Source organism: Diplotaxodon limnothrissa, linkage group LG9 (genome assembly GCF_057381915.1).
Source record: "Diplotaxodon limnothrissa isolate DT_005_m linkage group LG9, D_limnothrissa_male_GT1.1, whole genome shotgun sequence".
Classification (NCBI taxonomy): domain Eukaryota; kingdom Metazoa; phylum Chordata; class Actinopteri; order Cichliformes; family Cichlidae; genus Diplotaxodon; species Diplotaxodon limnothrissa.
In genome coordinates this window covers 33,703,208-33,721,548 of record NC_140604.1, presented here as the reverse complement: position 1 = coordinate 33,721,548, position 18,341 = coordinate 33,703,208, and the positions used below count along the sequence as shown (strand labels likewise).

At 42.1% G+C, this 18,341-nt stretch overlaps 1 protein-coding gene across 3 annotated transcripts in view; it reads right to left on the bottom strand.

The window, feature by feature from the left end:
• The window catches only part of LOC146625974 (uncharacterized), a 69,967-nt gene extending 53,465 nt beyond the window's left edge, over positions 1-16,502 (bottom strand). The window contains exons 1-3 of one of the 3 annotated variants that reach the window (XM_085363090.1): positions 16,437-16,502; positions 14,995-16,230; positions 10,306-10,311 (exon numbers count right to left, since the gene is read on the bottom strand). In XM_085363090.1, coding sequence (XP_085219216.1) covers positions 10,306-10,311; positions 14,995-16,230; positions 16,437-16,454 — 1,260 coding nt within the window. In that variant the 5' untranslated portion in view covers positions 16,455-16,502. The remainder of the gene's footprint in view (positions 1-10,305; positions 10,312-14,994; positions 16,231-16,436) is intronic. The other 2 variants (XM_085363089.1, XM_085363092.1) reach the window with 2 other exon arrangements.
• Between the last annotated feature and the right edge of the window lie 1,839 nt (positions 16,503-18,341).

Below are 18,341 nucleotides of genomic sequence, written 5' to 3'. Positions count from 1 at the left end.
ACAATTTTATCAAAGCTTAAAAAACATTTAGTCCCACAATCAAATAAATCTGATACATTAAGGATGCCTGCCTTACACCACTGTAACCAGTCAACCGATGTCCCTCCAATTAAAATTATTTTATTTCCCCATAAGGATGCCGAAGGAGATTTAATAAAGTCCCAGCGACCCACCCTATGTAATTTACACCACAATGTCTTCGCATTTGCAATTATAGGATGGGTACGTTTATGACTGGTATCAAACAGCTCCCTCCAAGGAGAAATACCGCCATTAACTTCCGTCTCTATATGGGACCAGATGGGTTTAACTGGTGCAGTAGGTAACCATGCTCTAAGTTGTTTCACATTCTTCACCCAATAATACCATTGGAAATTAGGCAATGAAAAACCTCCTTGTTTTGTACTCGCTTGAAGTTTCTTAATACTTAAACGATGTGGTGAGCTACCCCAAAGAAACTGCCGAATCAAAAAATCTAGATCTTTGAAATACTTATCTGGAATGTGTAATGGAATATTGGATAAAATATAAAAGATCATGGGTGCAGTCATCATCTTAATACAACTCATTTTACCACATATTGTGAGACGTATTCCGGACCATCTACCAAATTCCATTTTTATTCTTTCAAACATTGGCTCCATATTTGCTCAGACCATCTTAGTGTAATCTGAGGTCATTTGTATCCCCAAATACTAGGGCTGAACGATATATCGCATTTGCGATAATATCGCGACATGATCAAGTGCAATTTTCTAACCGCAAAGGCTGCGATTATACTCTGGACATGTCCAAATTCATGGGCTGCATCCTCCTGAGGCCGCATTTGTAGACCGATTACGTCACAGCGACGCGCCGAAGGCTGTCCAAATTACTACCATATCCCAGAATTCATAGCGCGGCCCAGCCAAACTCCAGTTTCCAACAATGGCGGCCGCTACTAAGTTTTAAAATTACTCATACTAATCTTTCTGGGTCACAAAATAAACTTTTAAAATATTTTCAGGCGAGAAAGTAGTTGTGTAAACATCAAATATCTGCTCGGTTTATCAAGATATCCCATATTTGCAAAAGTGCTTCGACGTTTTCAGAGGCGTCTGCTACCCACCAGCTCGACAGCTAGCCGGGAGCTCGAGGGTTACTGATGCGGCCGAGAACGGCACAACTCCCGGCACATCATTTTCAGATCACCGCGGAGTTTCGCTGCTCGGGTTAAACGTAATATATAAGTCACTTAGACAACCTAAAAATGTTATTGTTGGGCTTTTTTCAGTGTTTTGTTTGTTCGTGAGTAAATCGGTTTGGCTGAGATTAAAGTTATTAGATTAGATAAAATAAAACTTTATTAATCCCCCGGGTGGGTTCCTCCTTGGTTTTCACACAGCTGACTAAACGTCAAACAGAAAACTTATTAAACAGAAGTATGAGACAGTCGAGAATTTACGCCAGTGTCTGGTTATATTTTAGATAGCAAGAAGCAGACGGCCGAGTTTATTAAACTCCACCGAGACAGCGGTGACGCTAATCAGAACTAGCCTTCTGATTAGCTAATCAGAAGGCTAGACCGTCCAATTTCACTCCTTTAAATTTTAAAGGCGTGTTTGTGTGTGTGTTTATACAATTGCTATTATGTTTGCACTTTATGTGTAATGTTACTGACTGCAGAGATCAGTAAGATGTGTGTATTTTTTATTTATTAGTTTTATTTATTTAATATTTTTTAATTGAATGACTGTCTAGTAGTTCACAGATGTCGAAAAACTGAGTGTGGTAAAGCCACTGGTTTTGTTTATGTATATTTCTGCAATCTGCACATTGTACTGACTTTCATTTTAATGTTTACACCAGGGTTCCTTGTCAGCACTTTATGCTCAGATGTTTGTAAGCTAAAAATAAACTATTGTGTATGTTCAAATATACTGTTGTGATTGAAGAAGTTAAATAAAAATGTCAGTCATCAATTCATGCATCACCTCATGTCATCATAACAGAGGTCTGTCTTCCAGGAAAGAACAGTTTAAAATTAATGTAATATAGTATTGGCCATACTATAAGATGTATTGCTTGTCTTTGTTTAATAATACAGAAGACAAATACCTTAAAAAATAATCGCATATCGCATCGCAATCGCAATATTGGGGCAAAAAAATCGCAATTAGATTATTTTCCATAATCGTTCAGCCCTACCAAATACCTCAAACCATTCACAGACCACCCAAACTCCCACTGTTTAAATAAAGTATGAGGGCAGTGTCCTGACATAGGCATTGCCTCTGATTTATCCCAGTTGACGCAATACCCTGAAAGCAGCGTAAAGCTTTCTATACATTCTGATAGGGCTGGAATTGACTTCCCAGACTGGGTCATAAGTAACAACATATCATCTGCATATCATAGAAGCTTATGTTGACTATTAACCATCGAAATTCCAAATACGTCCGCACCTACACGGGTATTTTTGAAAACGCAGCTGTTTCGTCCACACGTAAACGGCGTTTCGAATCACCGAAAACAGATTTTTTTTAAAACTCTTTTTTTTCTGTTTACGTGTGGACAAGGAATACAGAGGTCAAAGGTATGTGCCTTTTTTTCACGTCACGCTGTGCGCCACGTTATTGTTTACAGGAGATGAATTGCAGAATGGCAGGTAGTCAGATTAACAGTATTTTGTCTCTATCTTCAGGTTTTACATTGGGTTTTTTTGGTTTTTTTCCCCCCTTTTCATACCGCTCTCCCCCTGCAATGGCTCTGTGACCCCCTAAGGGCGGGCCCCACACTTTGGGAAGGTCTGTCTTAAACAAATAATCCTACTCAACACAATCAAAAGCTTTAGCAGCATCCAGCGATAGGGCCACTTTTGGATATACTGAATCATATATATAATTTTTTCGCCATTACTACTTTTAATCGACCCACGAAGACCCTTGACAAGATTTTTTGGTCAGAATTCAGCAAAGATATGGGGCTCAACCACTTGGGTCTAAAGGGTCTTTCCCAGTTTTAGGAATAAATGTTATCAGTCCAGAGTGCATTGACTGAGGTAATGAGCCTACTTTAAAAGCCTCATTAAAAACATCAAGCAACAGGGGACTTAACATATCCTCAAATGCTCTATAGAAATCCAATGGTAACCCATCTAATCCTGGAGCTTTATTAAGTGGCATACTGTTAATTGCACGGGTAATCTCCTCCACTGTAATTGGAGCATCTATAATCTGCTGGTCAGTAGCAGAAAGCTGTGGCAGGTTTAAATCAGTAAAGAATGCTTCAAATTTCTGTTCATCTAAACTACCTCGTGTAGAATAAAGATTATTGTAAAAATGTTACCGTTTGGTAAATCGGTTTGGCTGAGATTAAAGTTACAGTTTTCACACAGCTGAATAAACGTCAAACAGAAAACTGGTTAAACAGAAGGGTAAGATGGTAGAATTTACTCCAGTGTCCTGCTATTTTTTAGACAGCAAGAGGCAGGAGGCTGAGGTTATTGAACTCCACAGAGGCAATCTGCAAATTTCATTAAAAGTTTAATAAACTGTCATCTTGTCTTTATTTTTGGTTAGCACATACTTTAAACACTATAAGCTAATGATAATTATATAAGAGCAGATGCATGCTGGTGCAAATAGCAGTTCATTTTCCATCCAATGGATGCATGACGTGATTATCGCAAAAATAATCTAGTCGACTATCAAAAGAATCATTTTTGGCAGCCCTATTAGCCATAACCTGGGCGTGCAAGTGATTTTCTCATCAGCATCAAGTTTCATGTTGTGACAGATCACAAGCCTTTAGAGCTACTTTTAGTCTCCAAGAACTTAGATGAACTACCGCCACGAGTACAAAGACTGAGAATGAGATTACCGTATTTTCACGACCATAAGGCGCACTTAAAAGTCTTAGATTTTCTTCAAAAAGTACGGCACGCCCTATAGCGCAGTGCGCCCTGTGTGTTGTAAGGAGGACGTAGTAGAGAACACCATGAGAACGCTAAAGGGTGAAGTGTGGGCGTTGATCGTATATACCGGACAATCGCACATACCTGTATAAAAGGACAGGTATGTGCATTATGTGGAACATCGTTGTTTTAACAACCCTGAAAATGGCAAAGAGACACGCTTATTAAGCACAGTTTAAACTGAAGGCCATCAGCTATGCGGAGGAACATGGAAATCGAGCAGCGGCGAGAGAATTTAAGATTAACGAATCAATGGTTCGCAAATGGAGGAAGCTAGAAAACGAGCTCCGGCAGGTCAAGAAAACGCAGCTGAGTTTCCGTGGACATAAGGCGAGGTGGCCCGAGTTGGAGGAAAGACTCGAGCGGTGGATCATCGAGCAAAGAGCGAGCGGGAGAAGCGTTTCGACGGTCACCATTCGGCTAAAAGCAGTTTCACTAGCTGAAGAGATGAACATTGAACATTTCCAAGGAGGTCCGTCTTGGTGCTTTCGTTTTATGAAACGGTGCCATTTTTCCATCCGGACCAGGACTATGGTAGCGCAGCAACTTCCAGCGGATTATAAGGAAAAGCTGGCCATCTTCCGCTCCTACTGCAGCAAACACGTCGGCGACAAAAACATCCAGCCCAGCCACATCACTAACATGGACGAGGTCCCGCTCACTTTTGACATCCCGGTGAGTCACACTGTGGAGAAGAAGGGGACCAGCACGGTAGCGATACGCACAACGGGGCACGAAAAGTCTTCTTTCACTGTTGTGCTTGGCTGCCATGCTAATGGACAGAAACTGCCGCCTATGGTGATTTTTAAGCGAAAGACTTTGCCTAAAGAGAAGTTTCCAGCAGGAATCATCATTAAGGCAAATGAAAAGGGCTGGATGGATGAGGAAATGATGAAAAAGTGGCTGAGGGAGGTGTATGTAAGGAGACCAGGTGGTTTTTTCCACGCATCACCATCGCTCTTAATCTGTGACTCTATGCGTGCCCATCTCACAGCCGATGTGAAAAAACTAGTGAAACAAATGAACTGTGAGCTTGCTGTCATTCTGGGAGGCCTGACAAAGGAACTCCAGCCGCTGGACATCGGTGTGAACCGCCCGTTCAAAGTAAGGCTGCGAGCGGCCTGGGAGCGATGGATGACCGATGGAGACCACAGTTTCACCAAGAGTGGAAGGCAGCGCCGGGCGAGTTACACCACAATTTGCCAATGGATTGTAGATGCTTGGGCTAACATGTCTGCTGGCACTGTTGTTCGAGCTTTCGCAAAAGCCGGCATCATTTCCGAGGAGCCGCACGGCACGGAAAGTGACTCTGACGGTGAAGACAGTGAACCTGGCATGTTTGATGGAGATTTAGCGCAGCTGTTCAATTCAGACACAGAGGATGAGGACTTCGATGGGTTTGATTGATGATAAAAATGTGAGTACCAAACTTTGTTTTGCTCCTGCTTTATTTTTAAATACGCACACTTGTATGCTTGTGTGTTGTTGATGATGACGATTACCGGTAATAGAAATGTGAGTAAGGTACCGAACTCAGGTTTGCTCCCGCTTTATTTTTAAATACGCATACGGTACTTGTATGCGCCCTATGATCCAGTGCGCCTTATGTGTGTGTTAAATACAGTAATGGCACACATAACTGAGACTGCGCCTTTTAGTACAGTGCGTCTTATGGTCATGAAAATACGGTAATGAGGTTCTCTTTCACCATCTCACATGTCATACACACAGCAACTGCAGACGTGCTGCCCAGAGTGCCAGAAAGAGCGGTTTCTAACACGACATTAAGAGATGAAATGGACTTGTATGCACATCAGGCCTTCCTGAAATAGAGGACAGACAACAACAAATAAGACAGCAGCAACACAGAGATGAAACAATAAAACATGTCCAACTCTACTGCAAAATCTTTTTGACTGGAGTAACAGCCAGTATTTGGTTGTAGTGGACTATTTCTCAAGATACACAAAAATACCTGAGCTGTCTTCTAACACATCAGCAGCAATGATTGAACACTTAAAGTCCGTATTGGCACGCCACAGCATACCAACATAATTAAAGTCAGATAATGGCCCACAATTCTCCTCAGAACTCTTCCCAACGTTTGCTCTAGAGTGGGGCTTTGCCCACACCGCTTCCAGCCTGAGATTCCCTCAGAGAAACGGTGAGACTGAAAGAGAAATGAGAACAGTAAAAAGCCTTCTACAGAAAGCAGACCCATCTCTCACCATCATGGCATATTGCACCACACCACTTGCCAATGGACATAGCCCTGCAGAGATTCTAATGGGGAGGAAACTTCGTACCACAGCCCCTATACTTCCATCCTGCCTCAAACCAGGCAGGATAAACATCACTATGCTGAGAGACATAAAAAAGAAAAAAAGAGAGAGAGGAGAGATAGAAACAGTGGAAATGGTTCAACAACAGAGAGCACAAGACCTCACTGGACTACAACCAGGAGATCAAGTTTGGATCTGGGACATGAAAGAAAACGGGACAATATAAAGCAGAGCGGAATTCTCCACGATATTATCTCATTGAGACAATCCCCCACCCACCCAAGTCTCATATACCACCAAGTAACCAAACTACGGAAAGAAGATATCCTAGAAGCCAAATCACAACAACAGTCGCCTTGAGGATTTGGTGCTATATAAAAAAAAATATAAATATAACTGAATTGAATACTCAGAGGAGGGGTGTTATGGTAGGGACTAATTAAATGTTCATGCAGCACCGTCTGGTGTTTTTTGTTGTGGCCTGCCAATAAAGGGACTCACTATGTTAAGACAGAGCTGTCCTTGTCTCATTAATACTGCTGCTATTATAAACCCCAGATCTACAAAAACAACGTGTTCATCCACAGCAGCTGGACAATAAAGTTATAGTGACCCTGATACTGCAGCAGATCGCTTTGACTTCCTGTTATCACTTCAAATAGAAACGAGGCTGTAGAGGTTTGGTGCAGGCAGAAAAACAGCTGCAGGGACAATGAAAAGACTTTTCTGCTCCAACTTCTCCCAGCATGCTGAGCTAATGATTAGTTTGTGTTTTTCTCCAAACACTCTCTCACTCTTCTCTCAACGTGTTCACAATAAACTGTGAACAGACACCGAGGAGAGCAGCAGAAGACCTCATTCAGGAGCTAAACTCAACATGAACTGAACTCACAGTAAAGTTAGCTCGGTGCTTACCTTTAGATGAGCCCACAAACCGAGAGAAACTCCGCGATGAAGCTGCAACTCTTTCCAAACACAGGAAACAGATCAGGGAGCAGAGACCCACGTGGTTCACGCTGATCGCAGCTACGATCCAGGAGACAAGGGTGGGCAGATCGATGCAGATATCGATCAGGACGTTGGTAGTGGTTTATGATCGATGCTTTAGTTTGTTTCTCTCCTCTAAGTTCACTACTTTACTCCCGTTTCATGACAAAGGAGCTCTCTCTGCTCGACTCCTCTCGTGCACACACACTTTGCTCCGCCCTCTTCTCTTCTTCTTCTTCTTTGTGTTTAACGGCGGTTGGCAACCAACGTAAAGGAGCATTACCGCCTCCTACTGTTCCGGAGTATGGGTCAGACAGTGAGTTTACAATTTGTATCCAAAAATAAATAAATAAATTTCCCAATTCCCCGCTCCTTCAATCTATTCTGCAGAACTGACCTCTCCACATCATAACCCTTACACCGCAGTATTACATGCTCTACTGTCTCCATCTCCTCCTGGCATACTCCACAAAGCCCCGTCTCATGTTCTCCTATCATCTGTAGTGTTTTATTTAATGCACAATGTCCCAGTCACGTGCAGTCACGTGACTCAGCAGCACATTTTAACCACATGGGGCATGTTCCAAAAGTTCCTCCATTCTCCTTTTTTCCTAACTTCTTTTCATTGGCCTTGATGAAAACGTCATCGTAGGAAGAAGAATTGCTAAGGACTCAGGAAAAGCGAAGAGCGCTGCTGAGAATTGGAACAGCCTTACACCCGTCTCTCTGTAACAATGTTACGCCCGGAAGGACTCTTATGGAGGACTGCAAGAGACACACACATGGAATTAAACAATTCTGTCCTTCAGGTCCTTGAGGTGGTCGAATCGATGTCTATGGTCTTTTGTGTGTATTTTCTGATGTGTAGAACTGAAGAAGCTTCTCGGATGAGAGGTGAAACGTCTTCAAGCAGCTTAAAGAAGTCCAGACGCTTTTCTTTGCAAGCTCCTTTGACTACGATGACCTGGATGACTGAGAACCTTCACAGACATTTTCTGGTCTTCTTAGTATCCATTTTAGTGTGGTTTCAGCTAACCAAGAATAAGAATTACGTTGTCTGGAAAATGCAATATTTAGAATTAATAAGCGGAGCTGGACACACCCACTACTTCACTCCATGCAGCCGGAAGCGGAAGTGAATCATTTGTAGTGATGCCGCCTCTTTTAATGACTTTACTCAGGGTTATCTGCAACCGCTGTAAATAGGCAGAAGGCTTTTCACCTGAGTTCTGGTTTGTGCTCAAGAATTTGGCAAAAAGCTCATCCCCATCATCAACAGTGCCATAGGATATGTCAAGATATGTCAAGTTTGCGGACGACACAACGGTGGTGGGTCTCATTAGCAACAGGGATGAGACCGACTACAGAAGTGAGGTGAGACGCCTGGCCACGTGGTGTGTTGACAACAATCTCTCTCTGAATGTGGAGAAGACGAAGGAGATTGTCGTGGACTTCAGGAGAATGCACACCCAACATGCTCCTCTGACCATTGACGGAGCGTCTGTGGAGAGAGTGAGCAGCACCAAGTTCTTGGGTGTGCACATCACAGAGGATCTCTCCTGGACGTACAACACCACAGCACTGGCCAAGAAATCACAGCAGCGTCTCTTCTTTCTCCGCAAACTAAGAAGAGCAGGAGCACCAGCCCCCATCATGTACACTTTCTACAGAGGCACCATCGAGAGCATCCTGTCGAGCTGCATCACTGTGTGGTTTGGAGCCTGCAATGCGTCCTGTCATAGAACCCTCCAACACATAGTGAGGGCTGCAGAGAGGATCATTGGTGCCTCTCTCCCCTCCCTCCAGGACATTTACAGCACCCGTCTCACTAAAAAAGCCCTTTGCATAGCGGCTGATCCCACGCACCCAATGCAAAGCTTCTTCAAGCTGCTGCCGTCAGGGAGGAGACTGCGGAGTCTCCAGGCCAGGACCAGCAGACTGAAGCTTCATCCATCAGGCTGTCAGGAAGCTTAACTCCCTCCCGATTCTGCCCCCTCTCCCCTCTTCTCCACCACGGTCTCACTGAACTCTGTCACACACACACACTCTCTCTCTCTGACTCACTCACTGGCCTGCACCAGTTACCAGTCACTTTGTGGAGCATTGGACTGCCATTACCTCATAAGACTTTGTTGTTACACTATCTCTTACCGTATATTACTAAATCTCCATTTGCACTATTTGCTTATTTGCACTACTCTGCCTGGTTTACACTCAATGTCATTTACCCTTACTTGAATATTGTATATTGTATATTGCATAGCTTTCTTGTTATATGTAAAATTGTATTGTATTTATTAAAATTTTTACTCTTTAATTATTTTATTTGCATTTTTTAATCACTCTCTTATATTTAAATGTTCATTTGCTATTTCATCTAGGGTTTGAGAGTAACGAAATTTCTATTCTCTGTATGTCCTGTACATGTGGCAGAATTGACAAATAAAGTTGACTTGACTTGACTTGAAAAAGAAGGCTGATATAATCAAGAAGCGTTAGGACCACAGTGCTTTGCAATGTCAGCAGTTGGCGGAAGAAGGCTCTCAACTACTTTCGTTACCTTAAGTTTGTCAGATATGGTACGATCTGTGAGGGGGAATTCAACATTGTTGCGCCACGTATCATAATCAGCTTCGAAAGTAGAGCAAGGGGTTTTCTCCGAGAAGGGCCTTTGCGTGACCTTGAGAAGGCATTTCATTGTTCATAATGACATCCTCAACTACTACTCTCTGTACTTCAGGTGGAGTGAGCTGTTCAGGTGGTAAGTAGATAGTGGTTGTTCTGTGCGAGGCAGTCACCTCTACACTTGGAGAGGATGAGTGAGAGCCATGCTCAGGCGAGTGGGTTGAACCACTGCCCAATTTAACAGGACTTTGATCCTCAATGATGGTTGGTTCATCTCAGTCTGTGTCACTAGTGAACTGCGGATTTTGACTAGGCACTGATGCATTTGGTCCAACTGTGGGGTTACTCTCAGTGGACTTCTTCATTTTGGCCAGCTCACCTAACAAAACCTCAAAATCTGCACCACTCAGTTCGGCAAGACCTTTTAGTTCAGTTGGGTAAGAATGGATTAAACACGAACCCCTGTCTGCAGCATACAGCCAGACAGCAGCTGGATATGATGGACAACACTTGGGTTATGGCTTTGTCTTTTGCAAGGTAAGCTATCCTTAAGGAACTGGACTGGTTCACCTGATTGGAACTCCACAATGGCTGTGTTTTTAAAATGTGCCTCTGTGCTAGTTATTTTAATTACTCTTCCAATGGAACCAAACTACCCTAAGTAATCAATAACCTCATTGTCAACCTCATCACCTGTTACCCTCCTACTAGGACAGAGTTAGGTACTTTGACACCTTCAGTTTGGATTACATCCATGTTCTTATTACTCCAACCCAGAATGTCATTGACAAATGTAATGATTTGACCCAAAAGGCATGAAAGCACCAGTTGCTAAACTTCCAAAAATAAAAGGAATTAAACCTCCTGGCTGGTGCGCCACATTTGTGTAGCACCTCTACTCAGGACCAGTACACTTTCACTTCAAATAGAGACCCTAAACATCTTACTAGGTTCAGAAGGAGGTTTTGTTTTGGAGACTCACAAAAGGAATTGGCTTGGAAATGAACAACTGAGACCTTTATTGCCTCAGTACCATTCATAAACATATACAGCACAATAAACCAAACTGCACACTAATAGTGCATTTTAAAGGTGAATAGATATAAAGCAGAACAAATAAAATAAAGACAGTCGAATGAAAGACTTATACTGAATTGTATCAGAACTCTTTTGAATGAATAAAACGGATGGAAGTATTCCCGTTGTGAAGTTTGAATTGTCCAGTCTGAATTGTCCTTTAAAGTTGTTGAAACCCAAACAGGTGTACTGTAGCGGAAGTGTCAGTGTGCAAACCCTATTATCTGGGATAGGGCTTGTCTGAAATACAGGGATGCTTGAATCAGTTTCTCAGGCAAATCCTACAATCCGATCGCATGGCTGGCCACATCATTTCATGATCATTCAGGATCTCATTTGGGCTGTTCTCGCCGTCAGTGGTTCTCCAGAATCCTTTCTAGTACAAAAAACCAATCTACACAAACAGTGCAGAACAATGAATTTCTTTTCCATCTTGTGTTCTTAACATGAGCTCATGAACTTCTTTTCCAAATGTATTAATAACAAATGGCATTCCATTTAGCTTTACCAAGTTACAAGAGTTACAGTAACTTGTTTGTACCAGTATCAACTATTTTATCACAATTATATCACAATAAAGAACATCAGCAGCTTAAACAGTAATGTAAATAGTCATCGCAATCAAGGTGACATTCATCCGTAAGGCTAACAAGCAAATGTAACTTAATTCACAGTGCAAATACTATTAAACTTGAAATATGCTCATTTCTATTAAGACTTAACCATTCTAATATAAACAGAGCTAGTGCTTCTATCCGAATACCTCCCCGATCGGAATATGGCTTCGTGGGGGTAGGGTAGCTAACAGCTATTAGCAGCTAGCATCGGCAGTAAAACACCTTTAGCTCAAAGCATTCAACACTTATAACACACTGTGAAGAACAACAAGAAAAGTAAAACAACACACCAAATTTGATGAACAAACGGCATGTCACTCACTGGGATATTCCAACACAAATAACTGGACAGACGTTATTCCCTTTGTGGTCAGAGTTCGGGGCCTAATAAAAGAGTAGCTTATTAGCATTTATACGTAAAACAATCTGGTCTCATTAATCAGGTTGCAGCATTGCATACCAAATACTTTTCGGTGAGCTCCGACACACACTTGACTGCCATCAGAGAGGGAAGATCTCATAGGAAGAGACAGGTAATGCTTCCTGCGCACTAGACGCACGGTTGTCAGAACACAAAACTGCATTACAGCACCCCCTTCTGACAATAACAGGCTATAGCCTTAGATAAAAAAAAGAAGGGGGGGGGGGGGATTTTACGGACCTGTATTTCACATGGGTTACACTATTATCTAACAATTCTCAGCCTGTAATTTTGTACTTACTATATAAGTCTAGGATATTCTGTTCAGACTAATTTGGCGCAGGAAAATTGCACCCTGACTTAAACTGGCTATGATATCTAAGCATGTTTGGAAATCCCTCTGCAGCTCTACATGTCAGTCTCAATAATTCAGTTCAATCATAGAGCCAAATTCACTCTTTTACCCATTATTACATGGAGGGCCAACTCTTAATGAGAACCATTGCAATGTATATATATATATAAAATTTTTTTTTTAAAAATTCACTAAATGAACTTTATTTAATCACTATATTCCTAACATGCACAGACAGTGAGTGACTTCTCTCTGCATGTCTTATTTTCACCTTTGACCTTCACTGCGATGTCTGGGAGCCCGTCCCCTTCTCTCTGCCTCTCACACATCCAGTAGCAGGCCATGTTTGTGCCTTCATGAGCTGTACCATCCAGTGTTTTGCTTTATTAAGTCTTTATTATCAATTTTTTTGTCAGTCTCGTATTTACATTTTTCTTTATATCCGGGAGATCTCTCAACCTTGCCAAATCCCATTACACACAATGTACATATGTTTGCACTTCACATCTCCTTTAGCCCATTTTTAGAGACTCAAGTTCATTTATCAACACTTAACTGTTGGAATATTTCCTAAAAATAAACTGAACGTTGAAACCAAATATTTCCTTGGATTTATTGAAATGAATATTTGCAAAGCAATCAAAACAGCACAATCTTCACACCAGCATTGACACCAAAAATATCACCTCTTTTATACTCCTTGTATAAATTGTATCCTACCTACACCCGTTTTCACACCTTCTCTTGTGCGATTAGGTAGAGGATCATTAGGAGGTCCCTCTAAGGGGGACGCTCCCACAGAGCTTAAATCTGGAACTCTCCACCATTTGACCTTAGACCTGAAGAAGATTCTCGGTTGAGAGGTGAAATAATCTTCAAGCAATTTAAAGAAGTCCAGATTTTTAGGGTCTGTTGCAGAGTGAAAGTTTTTCCACAAAAGGTCACAGTGAAACTCTTTCCCACCACCACAGTGATGACAGGGTTGAGAACTGGATCCTTCTGTGTCGGTCTGCTTCTAAACAAAGACACAAAGACAGTGTAAGTCAGGGAATTCCTTCAACATTTTAATTCTGAAAGTGGCCTGAAATAAAAAGTAAGCTGATTCTGAGGGGGTCAGGTGGGATACACTGATTGGTTTTAGTTAGATGACCCTCCCGTTGTTCATTTAGTAAATACAAGTAAAATGGATTGATTCTTATAAAGCACTTTTTTACTCTGCCTGAGCACTCAAAGTGCTTTATACAACACGGTAAAGCACTTTGCATGCTAGAGTAAAGTGACCTGGTACTGAGACTCAATAAATGTCTTTGTTGTAGAGCAACCTTTCTACCAGTGGTAGGCAACCTTTCTGATGATGAGTGCCATCTAAAATTTCCTCAAAAGTCAATTTACCATATCAACAATTGCATTAACAATAAATTTAATAATGCTGCATATCAACAGTTACATAACTGCTAAGTGCTACATAACTTTGCACTTTTGCTGTAACGAGACAAATTTCCCACCTGTGGGACTAATAAAGGTCATCTTATCTTACACACTATATAGAACAACTTCATAGAAATAGATTTGCTATATTTCAAAAAAATTTTTTTTTATCCATAACAAGAACACCATAACAGCAAAGGAACTATACAAACAGAAAATGCAGATGCTATTAATGGTCGCCTCACAACAATGGTAAATGGCCTGTATAGCGCTTTACTTAATCCCTATGGACCTTGACACTGCATTCAGTCATCCACCCATTCACACACTGGTGATGGCAGCTACATTGTAGCCACAGCTGCCTTGGGCGCGCTGACAGAGGCAAGGCTGCCGGACACTAGCGCCACCGGGCCCTCTGGCCAACACCAGTAGGCAACGGGTGAAGTGTTTTGCCCAAGGACACAACGACCGAGACTGTCGGAGCCGGGGCTCGAACCGGCAACCTTCCGATTACAAGAAGAACTGCCAACTCTTGAGCCACATTCGCCCCAAAAACAATGATAAGAAAAAATAAACTGGGCTAATATGACTTATCTTTAAACAAGGATTTGCAGATTAATGTGATCCCTGCCGCTGCTTTGTATTTGAAAGTTGTGTTATCTGGGGATCATATTTTGTAACTCGTTGAGGTGTCCCGTTATATCAGCGAGAAAGAAACATTGTCAACCCATCTTGATGCATGCTCAATCATCCAGGTAAGTAAACCTCCAAAAATTGATTCTGTTCATCTGGACATATAATTTTGTGGGAGAAACGTTTCGTCACTCATCCAAGTGACTCCTTCAGTCTCAGCTGACTGCAAGTTTCCCCCAATCTTATAAACAGTACATTTGCATAATGGTCAGTGGTTGTTGATCAATGGTCATGAGAATCTGCATAATTAAGCTTAAGGAACTGAACTCCCAGCACATTGTTCCTTCAGTGGGCTGGTTTCAGTCATTATCTAAATGCACTGTTTCCAAAATTCCAAAATTGAGTCCAGTAGAATTACTAACATGCGAACACAATTTAATGAGCACAGTTGAACGAAACAGTCAGTCTTAAACAAGAAGATAATAATATACATACATACCTCACAGTAACTGCACTTGCAGTTTCTTTCTGGTGTGGCTCTGTTGGTGGATTTTAAGGTAACGTGGCGCTTTAAAAGTCTTCTCACACAGGTCACATTTATAAGGTCTCCCCACAGTGTGGGTAAACATGTGGCGTTCTAAGTCTTTATATCTCACAAACAGTTTCCCACACTGATCACAGCAGTAAACGTCATTTCCAGTATGAATGCGGAGGTGAATATTTAGGCTGCCTAGCAAGTGGAAGGTTTTTCCACATATGTGGCAGCTGTACGCCTTAAATCCAGAGTGGATAACTTGATGACGCTGTAAGAGGCCACTGTGAGTAAAAGCTTTACCACACTGATCACAGCTGTATGCTTTAACTCCACTGTGGCTGAGTTGGTGTCTTTTTAAGCTTCCAGCCTGGGTAAAAGATTTTCCACACAAGTCACAGGTGTATGCTTTAACTCCACTGTGGATGAGTTGGTGTGTTTGTAAGTTTCCAGGCTGGGTAAAAGATTTTCCACATAAGTCACAGGTGTATGCTTTAACTCCACTGTGGATGAGTTGGTGTCTTTTTAAGCTTTCAGCGTGGGTATAAGATTTTCCACAAAAGTCACAGGTGTACGCTTTAACTCCACTGTGGATGAGTTGGTGTCTTTTTAAGCTTTCAGCGTGGGCAAAAGATTTTCCACACAAGTCACAGGTGTATGCTTTAACTCCACTGTGGACGAGCTGGTGTGTTTTTAAGCTTCCAGCGTGGGCAAAAGACTTTCCACACAAGTCACAGCTGTATGCTTTAAATCTACTGTGGATAAGTTGGTGTGTTTGTAAGCTTCCAGCGTGGGCAAAAGATTTTCCACACAAGTCACAGGTGTACGGTTTAATTCCACTGTGGATGAGATGGTGTCTTTTTAAGTTAGCAGCAAAAGTAAAACTTTTTCCACACAAGTCACAGGTGTATGCTTTAACTCCACTGTGGATGAGTCGGTGTGTTTTTAAGCTTTCAGCGTGAGTAAACGATTTTCCACACAAGTCACAGGTGTACGGTTTAATTCCACTGTGGATGAGATGGTGTCTTTTTAAGTTAGCAGCCAAAGTAAAAGATTTTCCACACAAGTCACAGCTGTATGCTTTAACTCCACTGTGGATGAGTTGGTGTGTTTTTAAGCTTCCAGCCCGGTTGAAAGATTTTCCACACAACTTACAGATGTAAGCTTTAACTCCACTGTGGATGACTTTGTGTTTTTTTAAGTTTCCAGCCAGGGTAAAATTCTTCCCACACTCGTCACAGCTGTATTTTTTCTGCCCCTTTCTTCTGTGAGGTTTGTCGGCCTCCTGAGAGCGCTGACTTCTCGCTCCATGTTGGTCCTGCAGTGACAGAGATACAAACAGAGGCAGTGAGTGAAATGCAGTCGTGGAACAAACTGACTCCATTAGTGGAATCAAAGATGTCAACAAACACGTCGTAGGTGTGTTACCACCACCTTCTAGTGATAGTGTGACATTACAATTATGAGCTACAATGAGAGTTGTAACTTGCACACAGGTTCAATAACAGAGATATTCTTGCTCACCTTTTGGGTTGAAGTCATTGTTTCCTCTGTAGTGGCTGAGCTGAGTCTAAATGGCTCGTCTCCTCCTGATGATCAGCTGGAACAGTTAACAACAGTGGTGAGAAACTGCAGTAATGAACCTCCACTGAGTAACTGCAGTTTGGTGCTTCATTTGAACCTCATAGATTTTATTAAACAAAATGGATAAAAAATACTCTACAAAACAGAAGGTGAGCTGATAGTAAGAGTATCATCATCTCAAACTACATCAAGATTCTCAGACCATGTCACGGTTCACTTGATCCCTGCAAACAGGCACAAACTGAAACTGTCTAAAGCTTTTGTGAAGACACTCAAGCAGTGGACTGATGAGGCTGTGGAGAATCTGCAGGTGTGTCTGGACTGCACCGACTGGGAGGTTTTCAGGATTGTTACCAACAGTTTGGATTATTATAGAGATGCTGTGACGTCCTGTAACATCAGCATCTGTGAGGAAGCTGCACAGCATCACACACCAGGGTGAGTTAGAATACTGACCAGCTCTGGTTCACAGCTAAGCTAAAGGAGCCTGAGGCTGGAAAAGCAGGAAGTGTTTCAGGCAGAGGCGGAGGCAGACATTTGATACACCCAGGGCTTAGCCCTAAAGGGTGGGGGTGGGGGGGGGGGTTTAGAAATGACTGAAAGATTAATAGGCTCCGTTTTGGCAGGCAAGGCAGAACAAAACCAGGGCTGTATCATGACACGCGGACTAAACCCCAATTCAACCAGACCCAGAACTGATCCGGAATTAAAACAGGACTAATGAGGATTTAACCAAGACAGAACCAGAATCAGAACTAGATGATAGTAGAACTAAAAATCATCATAGACCTGCACTACACTTATTTTTTAATTCTACCAAAGTCCACTATTTAGATTGAGAAAAGTTTATATAATTATTTAGCCTTGTTGTGCAAACAAGCTGCATAACTTAATAAATATAGAATTTGAAAAATAACAAACCTAAAAAGAAACACTAGGTACGAGATACATGAGGACCTATGATACAGTGATACTTTTGGTAAACAACCATTTGACTAACACAGGGGTGGGCAATCTCAGTCCACGAGAGCCGGTGTCCCTGCAGGTTTTAGATGTGTCCTCGAACCAACACAGCTGATTTAAATGGCTAAATTAGCCCCTCAACATGTCCGGAAGTTCTCCAGAGGCTGGTAACGAACTAATCATGTGATTCAGGTGTGTTGACCCAAGGTGAGATCTAAAACCTGCAGGGACACCGGCCCTCGTGGACTGAGATTGCCCACTCCTGGACTAACATGTGTGTCTCACCTGCTCTTGTTCCATCTCTGTTCTGTCCTCATTCTCCTCTCTCTCCCTCTCTGTGCTGACAATCAAGCCAAACACCAACATCATCAAATATACAGTGGAAACCAGATATTTACACACTCTTCGGATAAAAACACTTTCTTAATTGTAACATCAAATCAGACTAAATGTTTATTTTTTTAGATTGATAAATATAAAAAACATATTTGTTAACTTTAAGAGTAAAGAGAGAAACTATCTGTATTAATTGTAAATGGCACCAAATTGTATTCAAACTTGAGCCACACTTATGGAGCTCCACAGTTGTCTTCCTGGGCCCTATTTCAGGAAGCCGGTTTAGTGGAAAATCTGAGTAAGTATACCCTGAGTTAACGAAAACTCTGGGTTTTCGGTTTCACAAAGCGAGTTTAGATTAATTCTGAGTGAGTCACTATGACGACACACTCCGTGAAGCTAACCTGCCCCCTAGCAGGTTTACTACAACTAACCCTGACTGTCTCCGCCCCTTTGTCGGAAACCTGACAGTAGGAAGTGTCGGACATGGCGTGCCCCGTCCTTGAAGAGCCAGTAGATCGTGAAGCCCAAATTCTCCGCAGAGCT